This window comes from Chenopodium album, chromosome 12 (genome assembly GCF_948465745.1).
Source record: "Chenopodium album chromosome 12, dcCheAlbu1.1, whole genome shotgun sequence".
NCBI classification, from domain to species: Eukaryota; Viridiplantae; Streptophyta; class Magnoliopsida; order Caryophyllales; family Amaranthaceae; genus Chenopodium; species Chenopodium album.
The window spans coordinates 21,665,371-21,684,070 of record NC_137845.1 but is presented as its reverse complement, the minus strand read 5'-3'; the positions used below and the strand labels follow the sequence as shown (position 1 = coordinate 21,684,070).

Below are 18,700 nucleotides of genomic sequence, written 5' to 3'. Positions count from 1 at the left end.
AACCTAAAATCGCAAATCTAGGGTTTTGATTTTGGGACTTTAGGATTTCAGGGTAGTAGTTTCCGACTAAAGTGGCTTGCGGCAACGCGGGAGAGAGAATCTAAGATATCGGCTATGGTTTAAAAGGGAGGGTTTTTATGGTTCAAGGCAGCAGGAAATAGCGACGCAATGGTTCGGGGTGGTGCGGCGCCGACGCGGTGGGCAGGCCGGCGGTTTTGTGGAGGTGGTTGGGCTGGGGTTTGGTGGTCGACGAAAGGTGGTTGGTTGAGTTAGAGATGGTTTTTTTAAATTTTTTTTTTTTTTGCTTTTTAAAATAATTAAAAAAAATAACCTACTAGATGCCGCAACGTGGCAAATTTAGCCTTAATGACTAACAGAGTTAACTGTCATTAGTCAATAAGGGCATTTTGTGACATTTGTATGAAATTTAAGTGTATGTGGTGAATTTGAAAATTTTTATGGATATATGATGAATAAAAAAAATAATTCAGGGGTATATATATGGTGAAAAAGTCGTATTATAAATGTAGCAAGTACTCCCTCCATCCCAAACTTGGGACGTTGGGGTGGACACGTAATTTAATAAAATTACAAGTGGGTTTATTACAAGAAAATAATAAGTGGGGGTGGGGTGGGGGTAGTGAGGAGAGAGAAAATGTAGGAACATATTATTTTATTAGTGGTTTTAGTAACGAGTCAAGTATTGTGAGACGGACGGAAATAAGAATTGTGTCAAATATTATGGGACGAAGAGAGTAATATGATATTGTCATTGTCGTATATACGACTATACATAGTATTTAATAATTTATGGCCACATGCACATAAACAAATATTCTCCAATCTCCAATCTCCATGACACCATCTATGACAGATATGTTTTTCCACAGTCTTCCTCATAATAAAAACGTAACGTATGTATTATCACAAAAGAATATAAAATATAAAAAATAAAGTATAAAAAATATATACGTAACCTTAACGAAGAAGCTTATAACCATATTGAGGGTATGACAGTCCATGCAAACAAAATGATATGATAATTTGATAACGTAGTTAGTGATTCTCCAACTGCTGGGGCCAAAGCCAATTCTAATCTCAACCAACATTATTGGTGCCCACCGACGTTGCTAGCTAGCTAGGAATCTAATTCACAATTATGCCAAAATGCTCCCTCATATCCTAAACATAATTAAATCAAAGAATCTTCGGATTTTATCCGCATTTTCTCTTGGAGTCAATCAATTATCACGTAAAGAGATGTTTATTAGTCCACTACATGTCATTCATGGAGTATCACTTTTATAATTGTCCAATCACTGTTCATAAGAATTAACTCATACTTTTTAAAAGGTCGAGATAAAGAGTTAATTCATATTTCTTAAAAAGTTGAGATTTACTTATACCAAAATAATAAATTTCTTTACAAAAGATGAAGATATCTAGAATATATGTTAGCTAGTTGTCTAATATTACATTAGTTTTATTACTAGAAATTTTAAGGTGTTTCAAACATTGTATTTGACTCAGAAGATGTAAGTCATCACAGTTTAAATTAGCTTGTAATGAAAAAAAGTTCGAATATTAATGCACACGTTAATAATTTTTTTTTTTTTAATTTGGTTGACAAGTTGTGATCTCTTGCCATTGAAATTGAATCACACATATAGTCATATAGATGATGAAGATATAGATGTGTAGACACACTATTATCAAATTATTTATCTGGTAGTTGACATATCACGACGTCTCTAACATCTTGAACTTAGAATAAAAAAAAAATTATCATGTTATTTGTGTGATATTTGTGTATTATCTACACCTTCTGGTTACTGGGTGGGTTGAGTTAGGGCTGGTGTGGATCACTAGCTGACTAGCGGTTCAGGTTATAAGAGAGTTACTCTTTAAAATGTACGTAAAAAACAATCTGCTTAAATGGTTTGAAGAAACAAGCAAGGTTAAATGAAAAGGACTGAGATAAAAACTAGCACAAATGGATATGAAACTATGAATGTAATCTAATTTTATTTTCTTAATTTTTGGTTTTTTTTTACAAAAACATTAGTCTATTTTTTTCGCCAAATATATAGTAATATTTATTTTTAGTAAGATGAATGACTCTATCGGATCGAAATCCTTCACAGATTAACTCGCTCCGAGTTAGCAGGCTAGACATATTACATTGAGAGAGTGGGGAAAAGATATGGAAATCTCATCCCTTAATTGTCACTAGTGAGGATTGATATAGAGTAATATACCCTGATCAATAATGGATCTCTCCGTTAAAGTCTTGAACAATAAAAGGTCTTTTTAAGTTAATCTTAAGTCCCTCATCTTATGTCTATTAGGCTACTTTGTCCAATAATTATCCCTAAGTTCCTAATTATGTCTATTAGGCTAATTTGTCCAATAAACATTGTCTATAAATTTCTATCTTATTTAGTCAAAGAAATTGAATCAATTAAGATAAGTTTTGTACATGCGAAAGTAAAGTAATATGCATGAGTTAAACGCTATCCGAGCATCTTACTTTTTTCATAATAAGGTAGACGGTGGACCTTTTACACGTACGTTATCGTATAAATGCAAGTAAGGAAAATAAACGCATAACGGCAGGAGATGAGGAGTCGAATCCTGTGGGAGGGTGGAAATCCAAAGTCTTAACAACCCAATCGATTGTACTTCCCTCCGAATCTGTGATTATTAAAGAGAACATTTATGTTTTAAATTTACTTAAAAATACTCCATAGTTTATGAGGACCTTGCTAACAAGCGCTATAGAGCATTAGATAACTAATTAATATACTCCCTCCGTCCCCAAATGATAGTACCTTATGACTTATTTTAGTCCCAAATTGATAGTCCCATTTGCTTTTTTCAAGTACCATTAATATCAATTTTTTATCAAAATTTCCTCCGATTACAACAATATTTGTGCAAATTTAGCTTTCTCATGTAAATTTTGTTTTTCAATGTACTTTTATTACTTTATCTCTCTACTATTTTACATACCTAATGTAAATTTATCTTTTCAATGTAATTTTACTACTTTTATTTAAATTTCTTAATTCCCGTGATTTTTGCCCATAAGGGACTATCATTTGGGGACGGAGGGAGTATTATTTAAAATAGTATTAAATTTGAAATACATGTTAAAATCCACGTTGACCTGTGTAATAAATGTTTATTTTACATTAATATTTTCACTTTTAGATTTCTTATGCAATATTGTTAGCTTCTTTGTACATGTGTCTTGGTTAAAGGGATTAACATTGTTAAACTATGATCTCAATTATCTTCCTCCATAGGCAAATGAATCTTCAATGGACAAGACGAGATTTTCGCCATTTGCATTAAGCTCAAGCTTCCTTCTTGCATGCGTGCCCCCCCGGAAGCAAGGGACAACTTAATGTTTATTTTACATTAAGTTGCAATACCTTGCAACTAATTAATAGCAGTAAGGTTGTCTCCTTCAATAAAAACTAGCTTTTTGGCTCGTGCAATGCACGGGTTGTTCACAAAAAATTGCATTGAGACATAAGTGAGGAAATATCAATAAGTCATTATAGGTATAATGTGTAATCGAAAATATGATTTTAGAAATTAAATTGTTGGATTTTAATTGAAAATGAGGCTTAAATAAAGGAGGTGGAGGGGCTAAAATTAAAGAGAGAAAAGGAAAAGGTTAAATTGAAGTGGGAAAATGAAGATGAAGTGTGCATGGAAGACGAATTATAAGTTTAATGAAAGAATTAAAGAAAAAACTTAGAACATTAATAATGTAAGAAGATATGTGGCACTTGGGTCAGAGAATAAGATAGAGAAGTGTAATGGGATGGGAACTGCCTTTTTCTGATTATAGTGTTTAAATACTAAGTACATATATGGTCAGTATTAAATAACTTAGCAACGAGAATGAATTCTATTTCTTAGTGTTCTTAGTGTTATGGCCTCAACCACAAATGGAACAGGAACCTTTATAATAAGTTTAGCTGGTTATAAAGGTGGGCACGGGCCGTGTCGGCACGTGGGCGGCACGGGCCCGGCACGACGCCGGCACGGCGGCCCACCAGTGGGCCGTGGGCCGTGCCGTGAACACAAATTTCGGAAAATGGCACGGGCACGGCGGGCGGCACGGTACCCGGCACGCCGGCACGGCCCGTGCCTAGCCGTTGGAAGTAGCCGTTTTCCAACAGCTCTAAAACGACTCTAAAACGGCTATAAAACGGCTATTTTTCCCACCCAAAATCCCTATAAATACCTCATTTCTTCCTCCAAAATTTTCACAATTCATCAACTCATCTCTTCTCTCTTATTCTCTAATTTTCTTATTCTCTAATTCCTACAATCTTACTCTCTTTCTCTTTTGTGCAAAGAAAAAAAAAATCATACTCTCTTATAAATTTTACATTTTTACTTTTATTAGTCTACTACCAAAAAAAAAAAAAAAAAAAAAAAAAAAAAAAATTCTTATATTTACTCTCGGGAAATTAAAAATTCGGCATCGGGAAATTATAAATTTGGGAAAGCAATTGAAGCGTCATTGTAAGATCTAACTCAACTTTATTTTAATTTGTTATTGTTGTTATTATTATTATTATTATTTATTTATTTATTTATTTATTATTATTATTATTGTTATTATTATTATTGTTGTTGTTGTTGTTATTATTGTTGTTATTGTTTTCTTGGAAGTTGGAACAACTTAATTATATAAAAACTACTTTCTATTTTTATTGTGGATAATTTAGATTGTTAGTGAAATCTGTCTAAGGCGGGACTTGGGCTCTGGACAACGTCGTTCCTAACCTCTCCTACCTGGGATCTCATTGACCTAAGTAATCTACTATTATTATAATTATTTTTGAAAACTTAATTTATATAAAAACTACTTACTAATTCTTATTGCTATCGTTATTATTATTGTTGTCAATTGTTATTATTATTGTTATTGTTAATTTGTTATTTGTATTATTATTGTTGTTGTTATTATTATTAAATATCATGGCATCAAACCCGAACACTTCCTCCTCCTCTAGAAAAGCCAAGTCAAAACGTAGGGAATCACCAAACCCAAACACTTCAATGCCCCCCCAACACCTTTCCCTCCCCTAATATGCCCTTTCCAAACACTTCCACCCCTTTCTTTCATCCCCAAACCACGGGAGGGCACGAACAAATAGATGATATGGCTCCTTGGACTATGCCTAGTTCGGGATTTCAACAAACCCATTTCTCACCTCATTTATACGGATCACAATATGAATTTTCTATTCCTAGTAACCAAGGTAGCCAAACACAAGCCTCCGGGTCGAGTGAACAATCCACCCAAATGCCTAACACCCAAAATCCTAACATATTAGAGTGGTGTACCGAAGAGGAATTTGCTCAAACCAATCGAAAGAGTGAAGTTTGGGCACATTATCAATTGAGTACAAATGGAACCAAAGCCCGGTGTCGGACTTGTAGTAAAATTTTCTCGGCCGATACCAAGGGAGGGACGGGACACCTTAGTAGACATTCAAAAAGATGTGGTGGACCATCTAATGATCCAACCCAACCCAAAATTTCTCATTTCCATCCACAAGGCTTCATTTATAGTTATGAGAGAGATAAGGATGAACTTGGGAGAATGATTGTACATGCCAAACAACCTTTTCTTTTCGCCGAAAATGATGCCTTTAACAACTACATTAACCGAGCACTACAACCTAAACACAAAAAAATCTCCCGAAAAACCGTTCGATCTACTTCCATGAAGAATTATCAAGAGTATAAATTGAAATTAGTAAATGAATTGGCTAATCTTCCTAGTAGAGTTTCTTTAACTGCCGATGCATGGGATAGTGGATACGGACTTCACTATTTATGTGTTACTTGTCATTGGTTAAATAATGATTGGTTGTTACAAAAACGCATCATTCATTTTAAAATGCTTGAATACCCTCATACCGGTCTTAACATTTCTCATCATTTAATGGAAGCCATTGATGCATATAGTCTTAGGGATAAAATCATGTCTATGACTTTCGATAATGCAACTTCTATGACATATAGTGCGAATTGGTTAAACCCCAATTGACCGATTTAGTATTAGATGGAGAAGCACTTCATATTAGATGCATTTGTCATGTTCTTAACTTGTGTGTGAAGTATGGAACACAAACAATTGGTCCATTTTATCACAAAATAAGGAATGCTAGTATGTCTATTAATAGCTCTAACTTGAGATATCAAGAATGGAAAGGTTTTTGCAGGCAATAAAGGAGAAAGATTATAAAAATAGCACCGGATTGTCCAACTAGGTGGAACTCCACCTATGAAATGTTGAGTCGGGAAATCGAGTACAAGGTTGATTTAACACTTTTTTATAATATGAAATTTCCACAATGTGCTTTACTAGAAGATGATTGGGCTAATTGTGAAAAATATATGCAGTTTTTACAATTACTATATAGTATGACACATTGTTTTTCTTCTGTATATAATCCTTGTTCCCATTCTTTTCTTAGCAATGCATGTTTACTTGCACAACTTTTTGCCGAACATCGATCACAATATGAATATCATGGATATCTTCCATCTATGGAGGAAAAATGGCGTAAATATTACACTGATATTCCTATGATTTATATTTTTGCTTCTATTTTAGATCCTAGGCAAAAATATGATGGCACTTTTTTATTAATTGATATTTATTATAGTAACATGAATTTGGAAGATGATGTTGAAACTTTTAAAAATAAGGTGACTAATGAGTTTTTCTCTTTATATAGAGTTTATGAAACTAAATATGGAACCGTGTCTCGATTTGCCACTTCTCAAACATCCAAAAACGTAAGTAAACGGGCCAAAGGTTTATTTGCACAAGCTGCTAACATGATGTCCAAGTTTTCAGGTACGGAATCATCATCAACTAGGAGAACACAAAGCGATGTTTCGGAGTTGCAAATGTACCTAAGTTACGACTTCATGAAAGGCATGGACGATGAAGAGAAGTTTGGCCTCGACATCCTTGATTGGTGGAAATCACAAACCATGAACACATCCAATTTTGTCGGCAATGACTCGTGATATTTTTGCTATCCAAGTCTCCTCCGTTGCCTCCGAAAGAGCTTTTAGTGCGTCGGGACGGGTTTTAGACGATTGAAGAACAAGACTAAAACCCGAAACACTAGACATGTGTGTTTGCTTCAAGGATTGGTTGGATGTCGAAACTCGTTCTCAAGATCGTACTTATGCACAAAACGACGACGATGAAGGAACGTCGACTTCTTTTAGTTCTCAAACTTCTCAATCAACTCAATTGGCCGATGACCTTGAACCACAAGAAGACGAAGACGAACAATAATAATTACATTATTATATATTTACATTATACACTATTGTACAATTTTTGTATTATCGAACTTCGTATTCTGTATAATAAATGAAGTTATTCACCAAATATTGTACGATTTTTAATTATCATTAATTATTTGTATTATCGATTTATCGTACTGGCTACCGGCATATAATAAACTAAGTTATTCTTCAATTTTTTGTGTTTTCGAATTATCGCACTCGTAATTTTTTTTTATTATATGCATTGTTGAAAAATTTGTTTTTATTTGTTTATATAAAATTAAACATAATTAGATAAATAATTTATATAACCTTAATTAAAATAAAATTGTTCAAAACAAAATATATTAACATTAACATAAACATAAATTAATCACATTAGTTATATAAAATTAAGTTGTACTAAAATATATATATATATATATATCGTTTTTTATTTACATTTATTATTAAAAAAAAAATGGCACGGTTTGGCCCACGGCCTGGCACGGCACGGCCCGCCAGGCACGTGGGCCGTGCCGTGGGCTGGGGTGTGCCAAAATTAGGCACGGCACGGCACGCCCCCCACCGCGGCACAGCCAGGCACGACCCGCGGCGGCACGGCACGGCCCGTTGCCCATGTTTAGCTGGTTATAAGCAATCAATTATGATGTTAAATAACAACTCCTGCAAGAGCAAAATCAATTATTACTGACCCATTAACATTGAGTTTTAAAATTCCAGGTTGGGGTAGTCGAGGACCATTGTACCCATTTTGGGTCCTTGGGTACAATTAGTGTAACAATTTTTATCGAAATATCAAGCGAGTCAATGTGCATTCGATTTCGCCATTTTATAAATAAGAAAAATGCTCTAAAAGCTAGTCGCAGGAGAAAAAGGTTTCTCCTTAAAAACGAGCTTATTCCTAGTTTTTTCATACGCTCCACAAAAAAAGGATATGACTCTTGAGGGAGGTTTAAAAAGCTGGATTTTAAAAGGGAAAAATTGTATGTATATTGAATATATTTTTTAACCACTTAAAAGTGCAACTGTTACTCAAGAAAGGGTTGTTGAATACGCCAATTTACATCCCTCTCCACCCTCGGAACAACCCTTTCTCTCTCCTCAAAAACCTTCTTCCCAGTTGCTTCTAATGCCTTCGCTGTTTCATAAAGTCGTTGTTCACTGCTTCTCTCCCCTCAACAGCAATTTGAAATTGGCGCTCAACTCAATGGTGACCGGTACCGATATTCGTTAGTTCGTCACTATTATAGCAGGTCAGTAACTCTCTCCAATTGCATTTTCCAGGGTGGGGGAGGCCCAGTGACGTACCCAGGATTTCCAAACAGTGGGTTCGGAATTGAAAAAAAAAGGAACGCAAGTAAATTAATAAAAAATTCAATACATAAGTTTGGATTTCGTATTACAAATGCATTACACTTAAAAGAAAGAAGAAAGAAAAAAAAAATTCCCTACAAAAGCATTCTTTGAGTTTTCATACTTTGGAAGTGTATCAATACATCATCATCACTAACTCTATCAAATAAGTCTGTCTCAAAAAAAGTGACTAGACTATCATTCAATAACTGATCGCCCGTACTATTTCGGAACTTATTTTTTGCATATGTCATTGATGAAAGCACTCGTTCCACGCTTGCAGTCGCCACCTGAAGGATCAATGCTAGTTGTATAAGCAAAAGAGGTTGAGAGGATTTGAACCCCTAGCTTTTTTGTAAGGGAATGGAAGGACACGCAACAAATACTACAACTAAGCTACACGCTAACATGTTACTACATACTATGAAAATATTCTATTTAACTCGTTTTTTATTTTGATTTTTATTATTATTTTTTAGGAAAAATTGTCAAGAATAAAATAACCTTTCAGTGGTTTTTCAAAAATATTACGACCTTTTGATTATTTCGGAATAAAACGACCTTTGACATATATCTGCTCAAAATAGGACGTAACCTGAATGACAGGTTAATTGTGATACGTGTCGTCATCTAATTAGTCAATTTTTTTTTCACTGTTTCTTATAAAAAAATAATTTTAATAATAATAAAAACAAACCATCAACTCCGCCAATCACTGCCCAACCACCACCAACCGTCATCCCCACCCTCCACCCTTGCTCAACCAAAACCCTAGTCTTATCTATCGTCTAGTCACCCACCACCGGCACCCAAATTCACCAGTATCCCTACACCTCCGATAGCCCCAACGAATCCCATCCCTGCCCTCCACCATCGCGGCCAAAACCCTCACCCAGCTTTCACAACGAGCTCGAAATGGCGAAACCCCAACCCTCAACGAACTCCCCCAAAGAAACCTTCCCACCACCAACATCTGCCTAATCAGAATCGCTTTCCCAGCTCCAACCGCCTAGAACACCGCCCTACACCTCCATCCTTTCATCACCAACTGCCCATAAAAACAATTCGATGTTGCGGACAAGAGTGAAGGTTGGGAGCACTACGAGAAGCAGGAAGAAGAGGGGGATTCGTGGCGCTGCGAAAAACGAGGAGGAGGGGGAGGGGGAGTGGGAGGGAACCGGTGTCAGTGCTGGTGGCGTTGCACGAAGGAGCAGGGGGATATCGCGATATGGTTAAAGCAGGGAAGGGGTTGCGTGGAATTGACAGAAGGGGAGGGTTTTTTTTAAATTAAAAAAATTAAGTTTTAATTAAACTAAAATATTTTACTTAAAAGGAAATTTGAAAAATTAAAATACAAAATCCTAAGCAATCAATATACGACACGTGTCCGGGTTAACCTTTGAAACAGGTTACCTTATCCTATTTTGAGTAGATCCATGTCAAAGGTAGTTTTATTCTGGAATAATCAAAAGGTCGTTTTAATTTTAGAAGATCGCTGAAAGGTTGTTTTATTTTTGACAATTTTTTCGATTTTTTTTAAAAAACTTCTAATTTTTTTTTTCAAAAAATCAGTGGGTTCAATGAACCCACTTGAAACCAACCTATATTCGCCACTAGGGAGGCTTGTCGCCGTAGTGATGACAATGGGGTGGGTCGGATGCGGAGGATGGTACCTCCATACCCATCTCCGCCTAAAAAGCTTATACCCATCCCCGCCCCACTATCCATGGTGAGGACAATACCCACATCCATACTCGCCTACCAAGTACAAGTTAATATCCATCCTTGCCTCACTATCCATTTGGATATCAATACCCACCTCAAACCTGCCCCAAACCTGCTACCATAATGTCATATTATAATACATCACAATAATTTGAAGAATTATCATTTCTAATAAATCTCTTTTTTCATTTACTTGAGGGGATTTATACGGCATTAATGTCATTAATTTAACATTTTAGATTATAGACTCTTCCAAGTTTGTTTCAACCTTTACAAAAATTAGTATAAGGTGGATATGAGACTCGGCGGGGATGGGGCGGGACGGGGCGGAGATGGGGCGGGTTTACCCTAAATTCATACCCTCCTATCACCCATGGCAAGTACATTTTTTATACTCATCCCGTCCCCATCACCCGCCAAACCCCCGTCCATCCCCGCCCGAAGGGTCTTTCATTTGATCCGACCCACTGCCATCCCAAGTCAGTGTTTTCTGGGGGCGGGGGAAGAGTGGGAAGGGGTTGGGGTATTTTCCAGCGAGAAGAAGGGGAGGGGTTGGGGGTATTTATCGGTGGGGGAAGGTGAAGGGGTGGGGGAGTAGGTTAAGGTTTTTGTTTTATTTATTTTTTTTTAATTTTTTTTTTACTATTTAAACTAAGACAAATGTGATTTATTAAAAAAAAAATTTAATCAGGTTGCCGGTCATTTAACTTGTTAATAGAAAATGCCCTCAAAGGTGGAATGATTAAAAAATATTAAATGACCTAAATTGGGATTAATAAAATCAAATTTTCTTTTTTTTAAAGGAAATAGAATAAATATACAAGAATTTGGTGTAGAACTAGCCTAAAGATAGGTTGTTTTGTGAAAACTATCCGTTCATTAAAATTTGTTTAGAACTACTTGTAAGTTTGCAAACTTTTGTCTGGCACTACCCAATAACGTTTTCCGTCCAAATTAGACGTTAGAGGGGCCCACTTTTTTGCTTTCCCACCCAATTAACTCACTCCCCAATTATCTCTCACAAATTACTGCAATTGAATGCAATCCTAAAGCCAAAATAAGCAAAACCCCTAATTCAATTCTACCCCTAGCCCTAGAAATCAAAATCCCCAAAATGAATTGAAGCCATAATTCCTAAATTGAATCCCTAATTATGTTAATTGCTATAATTAAAACCTTAAAACTAATTCAAGAGACCATGAACTAAAAATTAGGTTAAAACATTACTTGAACTATTGAGTATTTGTGTTGAATTAATTGATTTTTCTTCTCTTTGATTTTTGGTTTGGAGGGAAAATTAATAAGAGAGGAAAGAGGTAGATTAGGTGGGAAAGCGAATAAGTGGGCCCCACTAACGTTAAAATTGGACAAAAAACGTTAGTGGATAGTGTTAGGCAAACGTTTGCAAACTTACGGGTAATTCTAAATAAACTTTAAAAAAAGGAATGGTTGTTCACAAAACAACCTATCTTTATAGGTAGTTCCACACAAAATTTCCAGGATTTATTTATTTTTTATTTTTTTATTTTTTTTTTTGAATGGAATAGGGATGGGTGATTTCATTAATTAAGCGTTCGGCATTTACAATCATTTTTTTAAAAGATCTAAATTCTCAATACAAGAATTAAACACCCCTAAACTAATGTCATCGCTTCAGAACTGATCCTGGATAATTTTAGATATCTTTGAATCATTTTTTACGGAGCTCCATTGATGTATAGTTGCAAAAATGATAAAACTTGATTGATTATCAAGATCTGCAAATTTGCAAGACAAATCTTCTAAATCTACACCCCTATACAAACACACCTGCAATTTCACAAATTTGCAAGACAAATTTCCATATTTGTATCCCTACAAATACTAAAAACTAACAAACAAAAAATACTATACCTTATACAGAGACTGACTAAATCCTACATGGAGAGACCGACTGTAATCACCATACTGTTGGTGATCTTTATTGACTACAAATATTAAATTAAAGAAGAATTTGGGGCTTACCATTGATAAAAATCGATGGCAGCCCCTAAATTTTACGTGGATAGGTTTTAAGAGAGAGGACAGAGAAAATTTTAGGATTTTTTAAAAAATCTATTTATATACTTCCTCTATTTTTTTATACTTGCAACACTTCTCTTTTCACGCTTGTCGATGTATGATTTCAATCATTTATATCTTTAATTAGCAATATGTAAAAATTATAAATGTTACACCCTCCGTCCCAAGTTACTCGCAAGGGTTTGACTTTTTGCACTATTTACACATCTCCCTTTGACCATCTTTTTTTAAATATTATATGAAAGTCAATGTAATCATGTAAGATGTTGTTGGGTCTATTTTAATGTATAGTTTCTTAATATAAACTTTTTATAACTTATATAAATATATAATAAAAGATATCAACGATCAAGCATGTGCATCGCCAAGCGTGTCCAGTCAAAATGTTGCGAGTAAATTGAGACAGGGAGAGTAGATATTAAAATAGTATAAACTGAGATAAATTTAATAAGATCTCACATGACTATATTTTTTTCTTACCTATAAAATATCAAAACTAGTCAAAATAGAGTAAATAAATAGCGTAAAAGTCAAACTGTTACAAGTATAAAAAAACAGAGGAAGTACATTAGAGTGGAGAGTCCGAGAGTATATTAAATCGAATGTGACCAAAAATAGCAAAATAAGCGGTGGAATAATTTTCATTATAATTTAGTTTCCCCTTAAAAATGGCAGTGAAAGTGACAGAGAGCGGGAACGCGTAACTCTTTCTCCTTCATCTCTGCTTTGCTTTGCTTGTGCTGACAGTCATTTCTCATCTTTCTCTTTTTTTCTCTCTCCTTCTCTTCTTTATTAAGCTTAAATACCAAGCCATTTCCCATTTCTCGAGATCTGAGCTTCTTTCTTTCTCTCTTTTCTTAGCTTCCTCCTTCACTTTCCCTCTTCTAATTTTCCCAGGTAATTTTTGTTGTTTATTGGGTCTTAATTTCATTCTTTCATACTAGTTGAATTTGTTTTATTTTTTGATCTGATTATCATGTATTGATTGTTGTCTTTTAGTTTGTTTTTTTGTTTGTACTTTTGTGTGTTACCGTCGGGTTAATTTTCTCAACCAAATAGGTATTTAGATTTGGTTGGTTCGTCTTGAGTTATATATATTTGAGTGATGAGTTATTCCAGTGATGAGTTATATTCGAGTGATGAGTTATTCGGCTTGTATTGGGTTGGGTCGGCTCGATTTTGATTTTCAGAATGTCCAATTATTCATCATAAATAAAATCAACTGCGAGTACTGTATAATTTTACTGTACTAGAGCTAAAGCACAGCATATGCTATTCGCGAAGGAAAACAAAATAAAGTTATTGGAGTCCTTTAAAAAAAAAAAATAGGAAGGATTTGAGTATTTGAATTGTGAAGGATTGTGGTTAAACATTGTAAATATGTCTACCATTATAATATTGATTGATTTTTGGGTTGTGCCGAGTCAATTACGAGAGGTTCTAAATCGAATGACCTTAGTTGGGTCTCGATACTAGATCGAGGTGAATTAACTGATTTTGTCCGAGTCAATTTTGTCAGGTCTACCTCCAACCGCCTTGGATAATTAATTAATTACTCAGGGTGCGGAGGTCTTTATTTTAAGACCGGAGGGAGGGGCCAGGGCCAAGGGTTGTTAAACTGAAGATTTGAATTTAATATTTCAAAATTTTAGCTAATGTATTTTATGTCCACATGATTTGGGTGTCATTTTTAGATTTGGTTTAAAAAATTGCAATTCACATGTAATGCAAATTGTAATTCTAGATACATTTTATATTTCATCATTAGTTAAATAAACTGGATTAATTATTGATGGTGTCATATTTTTTTATGAAACGTTTAGTCATCTAGGAATTTAAAGTAGTCTTTTTCCAATGGTCAAGGATCGAATTTTGTTGCTAACTTGGGAGCATTTATTTTAATTATATCTTTGACTTCATTGTAGTATAACTGCTGTTGTTGTTTCATAACATTTGAGGTTTCTATTTCAGGTAGAAAACATGGTTTCTCCCATTGAGACTGAGACTGAGAAACAGACACAGGAGATTGAAAAGCCGACGTACAAGTACTCCAGGCATCCGCGTCTGAATGAGAGAATTCTTTCGTCCATGACCCGAAGATCAGTTGCTGCACACCCTTGGCATGATCTTGAGATAGGTATATCATTAATTCTTATGACCATTCAATCGTCGTGTTTGGAACATTGGACCCTTACATTTAGTTTATTTTGTTTCGTTTCTGAAGTATTTCTTCATGTTTTTGATGTTGGTTTTTATGTAGGTCCTGGAGCTCCTGTAATCTTCAACTGTGTAAGAAACTTAAACTTTAGTTTTATATGCTAATTCTAATTGTGATTAATACATTGTGGATTAGTTATCTTTCTTTTGTTCTGTTTTGTTTGTTTTGTGGTGGATAATTTTTCAACAGAAGAGATGTTAAACTGGATATGCTTGTTAATTGTGAAATTGTTTAGTCTTTGAGAATTAAATTACGGGTTAGAGTTTGTGTTTAATTATATTGGTATTGATGTTGAAACTGAAATGTTGAATATTTGTTCTTGAGGGACACAAAGTTTAAGGCCATACGGGTTACATTTCACTATTTCAGTATACCTTACCCTACGGCCTACTTAGGATGAAAACCTCTTGAAACGCTTTTTGATAATTTTGGTGTTGATGTTAAAAGTTCAATCATGATAGAGATCCGAGGAACATTATTGTAGATTAAGATTCGAATGAAGGGGAAACAGAAAATCAATACTAATTTGATAAGGAAGCTACTGCACTTCATTTCGAAGTGGTCATCAAAAGATATAAAAAATTCATTTAGTGTATCGAGTTCTTGTTTGAGCAAGTAGTAAAATGTTGATTAGTTGCTATGACATCACAGCTTTGTGACTTTATCTGTTGTGTACATGCTGATCAAATAGCTGAAGAATTGTTTACAGGATATACCTTCCTTCAATGATAGAACATTGTAATAGCAGGATCTTTAATTGCTCCACTAGTCTGCCTTTTTTGCAATAAGTGTTTGTATCTTTTCCTTTTCTCTAAAGTTCTCCATTATTTTTGTGTCTAGTAAGTAGTAGGTGTCGTTGCTTATGTATTGGCACTTGGCCTCTTATGAATACCCTTGTTTCCTCATTGCTTGCTAAGCAACCCAAGCACACAGGACTGAGAATTTTGATCTTGCACAGTCTTTGTTAGGTGGAATTTTTTTTAATAATGTTAATTTGACTCTATAATTGACATGTTTATATATCCAGGATCAACAAAATATACATCTACTTGTTCCTGTTTAAGGCTAAAAACCTAACAAAAGAAAAAGAATTCAATGAAGGACCTTTGTTTGATGAAATGGTATCTCATAAATGACATTTTTTTGCTATCCTCGTGACATCACATTTTTTGAGAGGAAAATTCATGACAATAGGCTGTTATTCTTCTGGAAGCCACAGTTTATAAAAGGTTAGTATAATGGGACAAGTTCAACTGTGTATGTAAAGTATTTGTGTAAATCCCGTGGAATTTTGCTGTAATGTTTGGTTGAAGCACACATTATCTTCTATAATCGAAGTTCTATACTAGGAAATTAAAAACTTTTTCTAAGCCCTTTGGCTGTGGCAGTAGCTATATAAAACCTATAGTGGCTTTGCTGTTAGCTTTGAACCACAAATATGCAATATGAGAATCTCTCGAGGGTTTATGCTAGAAGATGACCTTAGGGTTTTAAGATTGATTGGCATTTAAAAGAAGAAATATTAACATTATATGTTTGGTTAGTATCTGCTGATGTACCATTCTTGAATGCAATTTTCATTCGATAAATTAATATATCTAAATTCCAAAGTAAAGCTTGCAAAATTGAAGATCTATAACACTTCATTTATTTTGTTAAGTAGAGTTGATTCAGTATGAAGGTATGGTTTCACGGCTTTAACCATTCATGCATCTTTGACTTCTGCAGGTCATTGAAATAGCTAGAGGGAGTAAGGTCAAATATGAACTAGACAAAAAGACTGGTTTAATTAAGGTATGAAGTGAGCTTGGTTGTATTTATTATTTGTTATGGTTCATTCAGAATAATATTTCCATTTAACATCACAAGTTATTCTCATGCAGGTTGATCGTATCCTTTATTCATCAGTTGTATATCCCCACAACTATGGATTCATCCCTCGAACACTTTGTGAAGACAGTGACCCCATGGATGTCTTGGTTATCATGCAGGTACTTTGTAGATGAAACATGTAGGATACATATATGATATATGTGCGTTTATTTTATTTTCTTATTTTTTTGTATCAAAGTACTTTTGCAGTCAATTTAGCGTTCATATGTTTCTTTAACAACAAAAGATAAATTCTCAACGGGTCATGTCAAAATGTCAAATTGAGATAAAGCTTTGCTGTCGTAGCTTGTTGTCTGCCCATTAGATCAATATAGTTAATAGTTCTGTTTTTCAATTTGTTGACTAGCATTAACTCAGATTAGTCACCAGCCATTAGTGCTGCAGATGCTTGTATTCTTAATGAGCTGTAATGCTGACTAGCTTACCATATAATTCAATATCACATGATGAAGATGAACCCATCTTTTTTTCTTATAGTTTTATTGACGTCTTTACAGTTTGATTCTGAAATTTTCATGTTTTGTTACATCTTTTGTAGAGTTTGTTAGCTGTATTATCATTTTACATTTGGAGCTTGGCTTATAAAATTCTGTAAATGTATTGTTTTCCGAATTTGTAGGAACCTGTTCTTCCAGGATGCTTCTTGCGGGCAAAAGCCATTGGATTGATGCCTATGATTGATCAGGTTCCTGTGTTCATCCTGGAGTAAATTTCTCTCACATCTAAGAATGTTTGCTAACTATTCAATGTACAGGGGGAGAAAGATGACAAGATAATTGCTGTTTGTGCTGACGATCCAGAGTACCGACATTACAATGACATCAAGGAGCTCCCACCACATCGTTTGGCTGAAATACGTCGCTTCTTTGAAGATTGTATCCTCTCAATTTGCTTTTTGTTTGTTTTTGAAGTTTCCATTCATTTCCTCCTACTGGAATGAGTGCCTAATTTTGAGAATCTCTTTATTTCAATTTGTTTTTGCCCTTGACGATTTCTTCAGATAAGAAAAACGAAAACAAGGAAGTTGCGGTTGATGATTTTCTGCCTTCTGCATCAGCTCATGAGGCAATTCAGTATTCCATGTATGTTTTGCTCCTCTACAATATTAAAAAAAAAAAAAATCACTCTTCTTCTCATTAAGTAGTGGCTTAATAGGATAATCAATAATTTACTTATAGCTTGGTTTGATAAATTTAATTTAGATGTTCTGCTTGGGGTCTGACACTTAATAAGGTACAAAAGTACTTGTGTAGACGTGTAGATATGTCCTCTGGTGTCTTTACTGATATCTGAGGAGCGAGAAGAGAGAGAGAAAATGGGGGGGGGGGGGGGGGGGGAAGAGTATATAATTGTGTTCTCGTGTCGTTTTTGTCAATCAAAAAGCACATTGCTAATTGAGAAAAATCTGTAAGCTATCTGCCAATTGTTAGATAGGGCCATAATATCTGCAGTTTGTGTTATAATTATCTCACATCATCATCCTTTTATTGTGAAGGGATCTTTATGCAAATTATGTTGTGGAGACATTGAGGCAGTAGTATTCCTTCATCGACTGCATATTCGTGGAAGTTTTGTATTATAAGCTTCTTATACTGAAGATTTTTCAAACGGCTGTATACCGTCTTCTGTTGAAATGAAAAACATTAATGTAGAAACCTTGGTAACACTCAGTTAGATGCTTATTATCCAAGCTGAATGCTTACATGTGTGTAATAACAATCGTAAGCGTTGTAATGGTCCTCGATTTCTTATATGAATTGCCTTTCTTCAGTATGCTATTTTTTAATTATTTAATTGATTGTTATTATGACATCGTAATATTTTTTTAATTATTTAATTGATTGTTATTATGACCTCGTATTATGTGTTTTTCGGGACTTTTATTTATTTATTTATTTGAATAAAAATTGATTCATAAATAAAAGAGTCATACGTCATCTATAAAGAGATTTGAATATAATAAATACATGACAATTGAATCAAATAAAAACATCCTTTCAGCAGAGCTACGATTGTTGTTGCAAATCGTACATTCTTCGTACCATCTTTTATATCGTTGTGAATTACAGCTTTCTTCGACAAGGGGGTCTATCGATCTGTTGT

General features: G+C 34.5%; 1 protein-coding gene across 1 annotated transcript; it reads left to right on the top strand.

The window, feature by feature from the left end:
- The first annotated feature begins 13,107 nt into the window (after window positions 1-13,107).
- LOC145570450 (soluble inorganic pyrophosphatase 1-like) lies at window positions 13,108-18,367 on the top strand. Its single transcript, XM_081629537.1, has 9 exons — window positions 13,108-13,383; window positions 14,458-14,623; window positions 14,747-14,775; window positions 16,433-16,498; window positions 16,588-16,695; window positions 17,217-17,282; window positions 17,352-17,472; window positions 17,598-17,679; window positions 18,093-18,367. Exons 2-9 carry the CDS (start codon window positions 14,467-14,469, stop codon window positions 18,133-18,135), a joined length of 672 nt encoding a protein of 223 aa, XP_081485663.1. The 5' UTR covers window positions 13,108-13,383; window positions 14,458-14,466; the 3' UTR covers window positions 18,136-18,367.
- Window positions 18,368-18,700: the final 333 nt, after the last annotated feature.

Bases quoted from the DNA above. Each gene is read 5' to 3' on its own strand.
- LOC145570450 (XM_081629537.1), top strand. From the start codon at position 14,467: ATGGTTTCTCCCATTGAGACTGAGACTGAGAAACAGACACAGGAGATT. The intron at 17,283-17,351 runs GTTCCTGTGTTC...TTCAATGTACAG, and splicing joins TGATGCCTATGATTGATCAG to GGGGAGAAAGATGACAAGAT. The intron at 17,473-17,597 runs GTATCCTCTCAA...CGATTTCTTCAG, and splicing joins ACGTCGCTTCTTTGAAGATT to ATAAGAAAAACGAAAACAAG.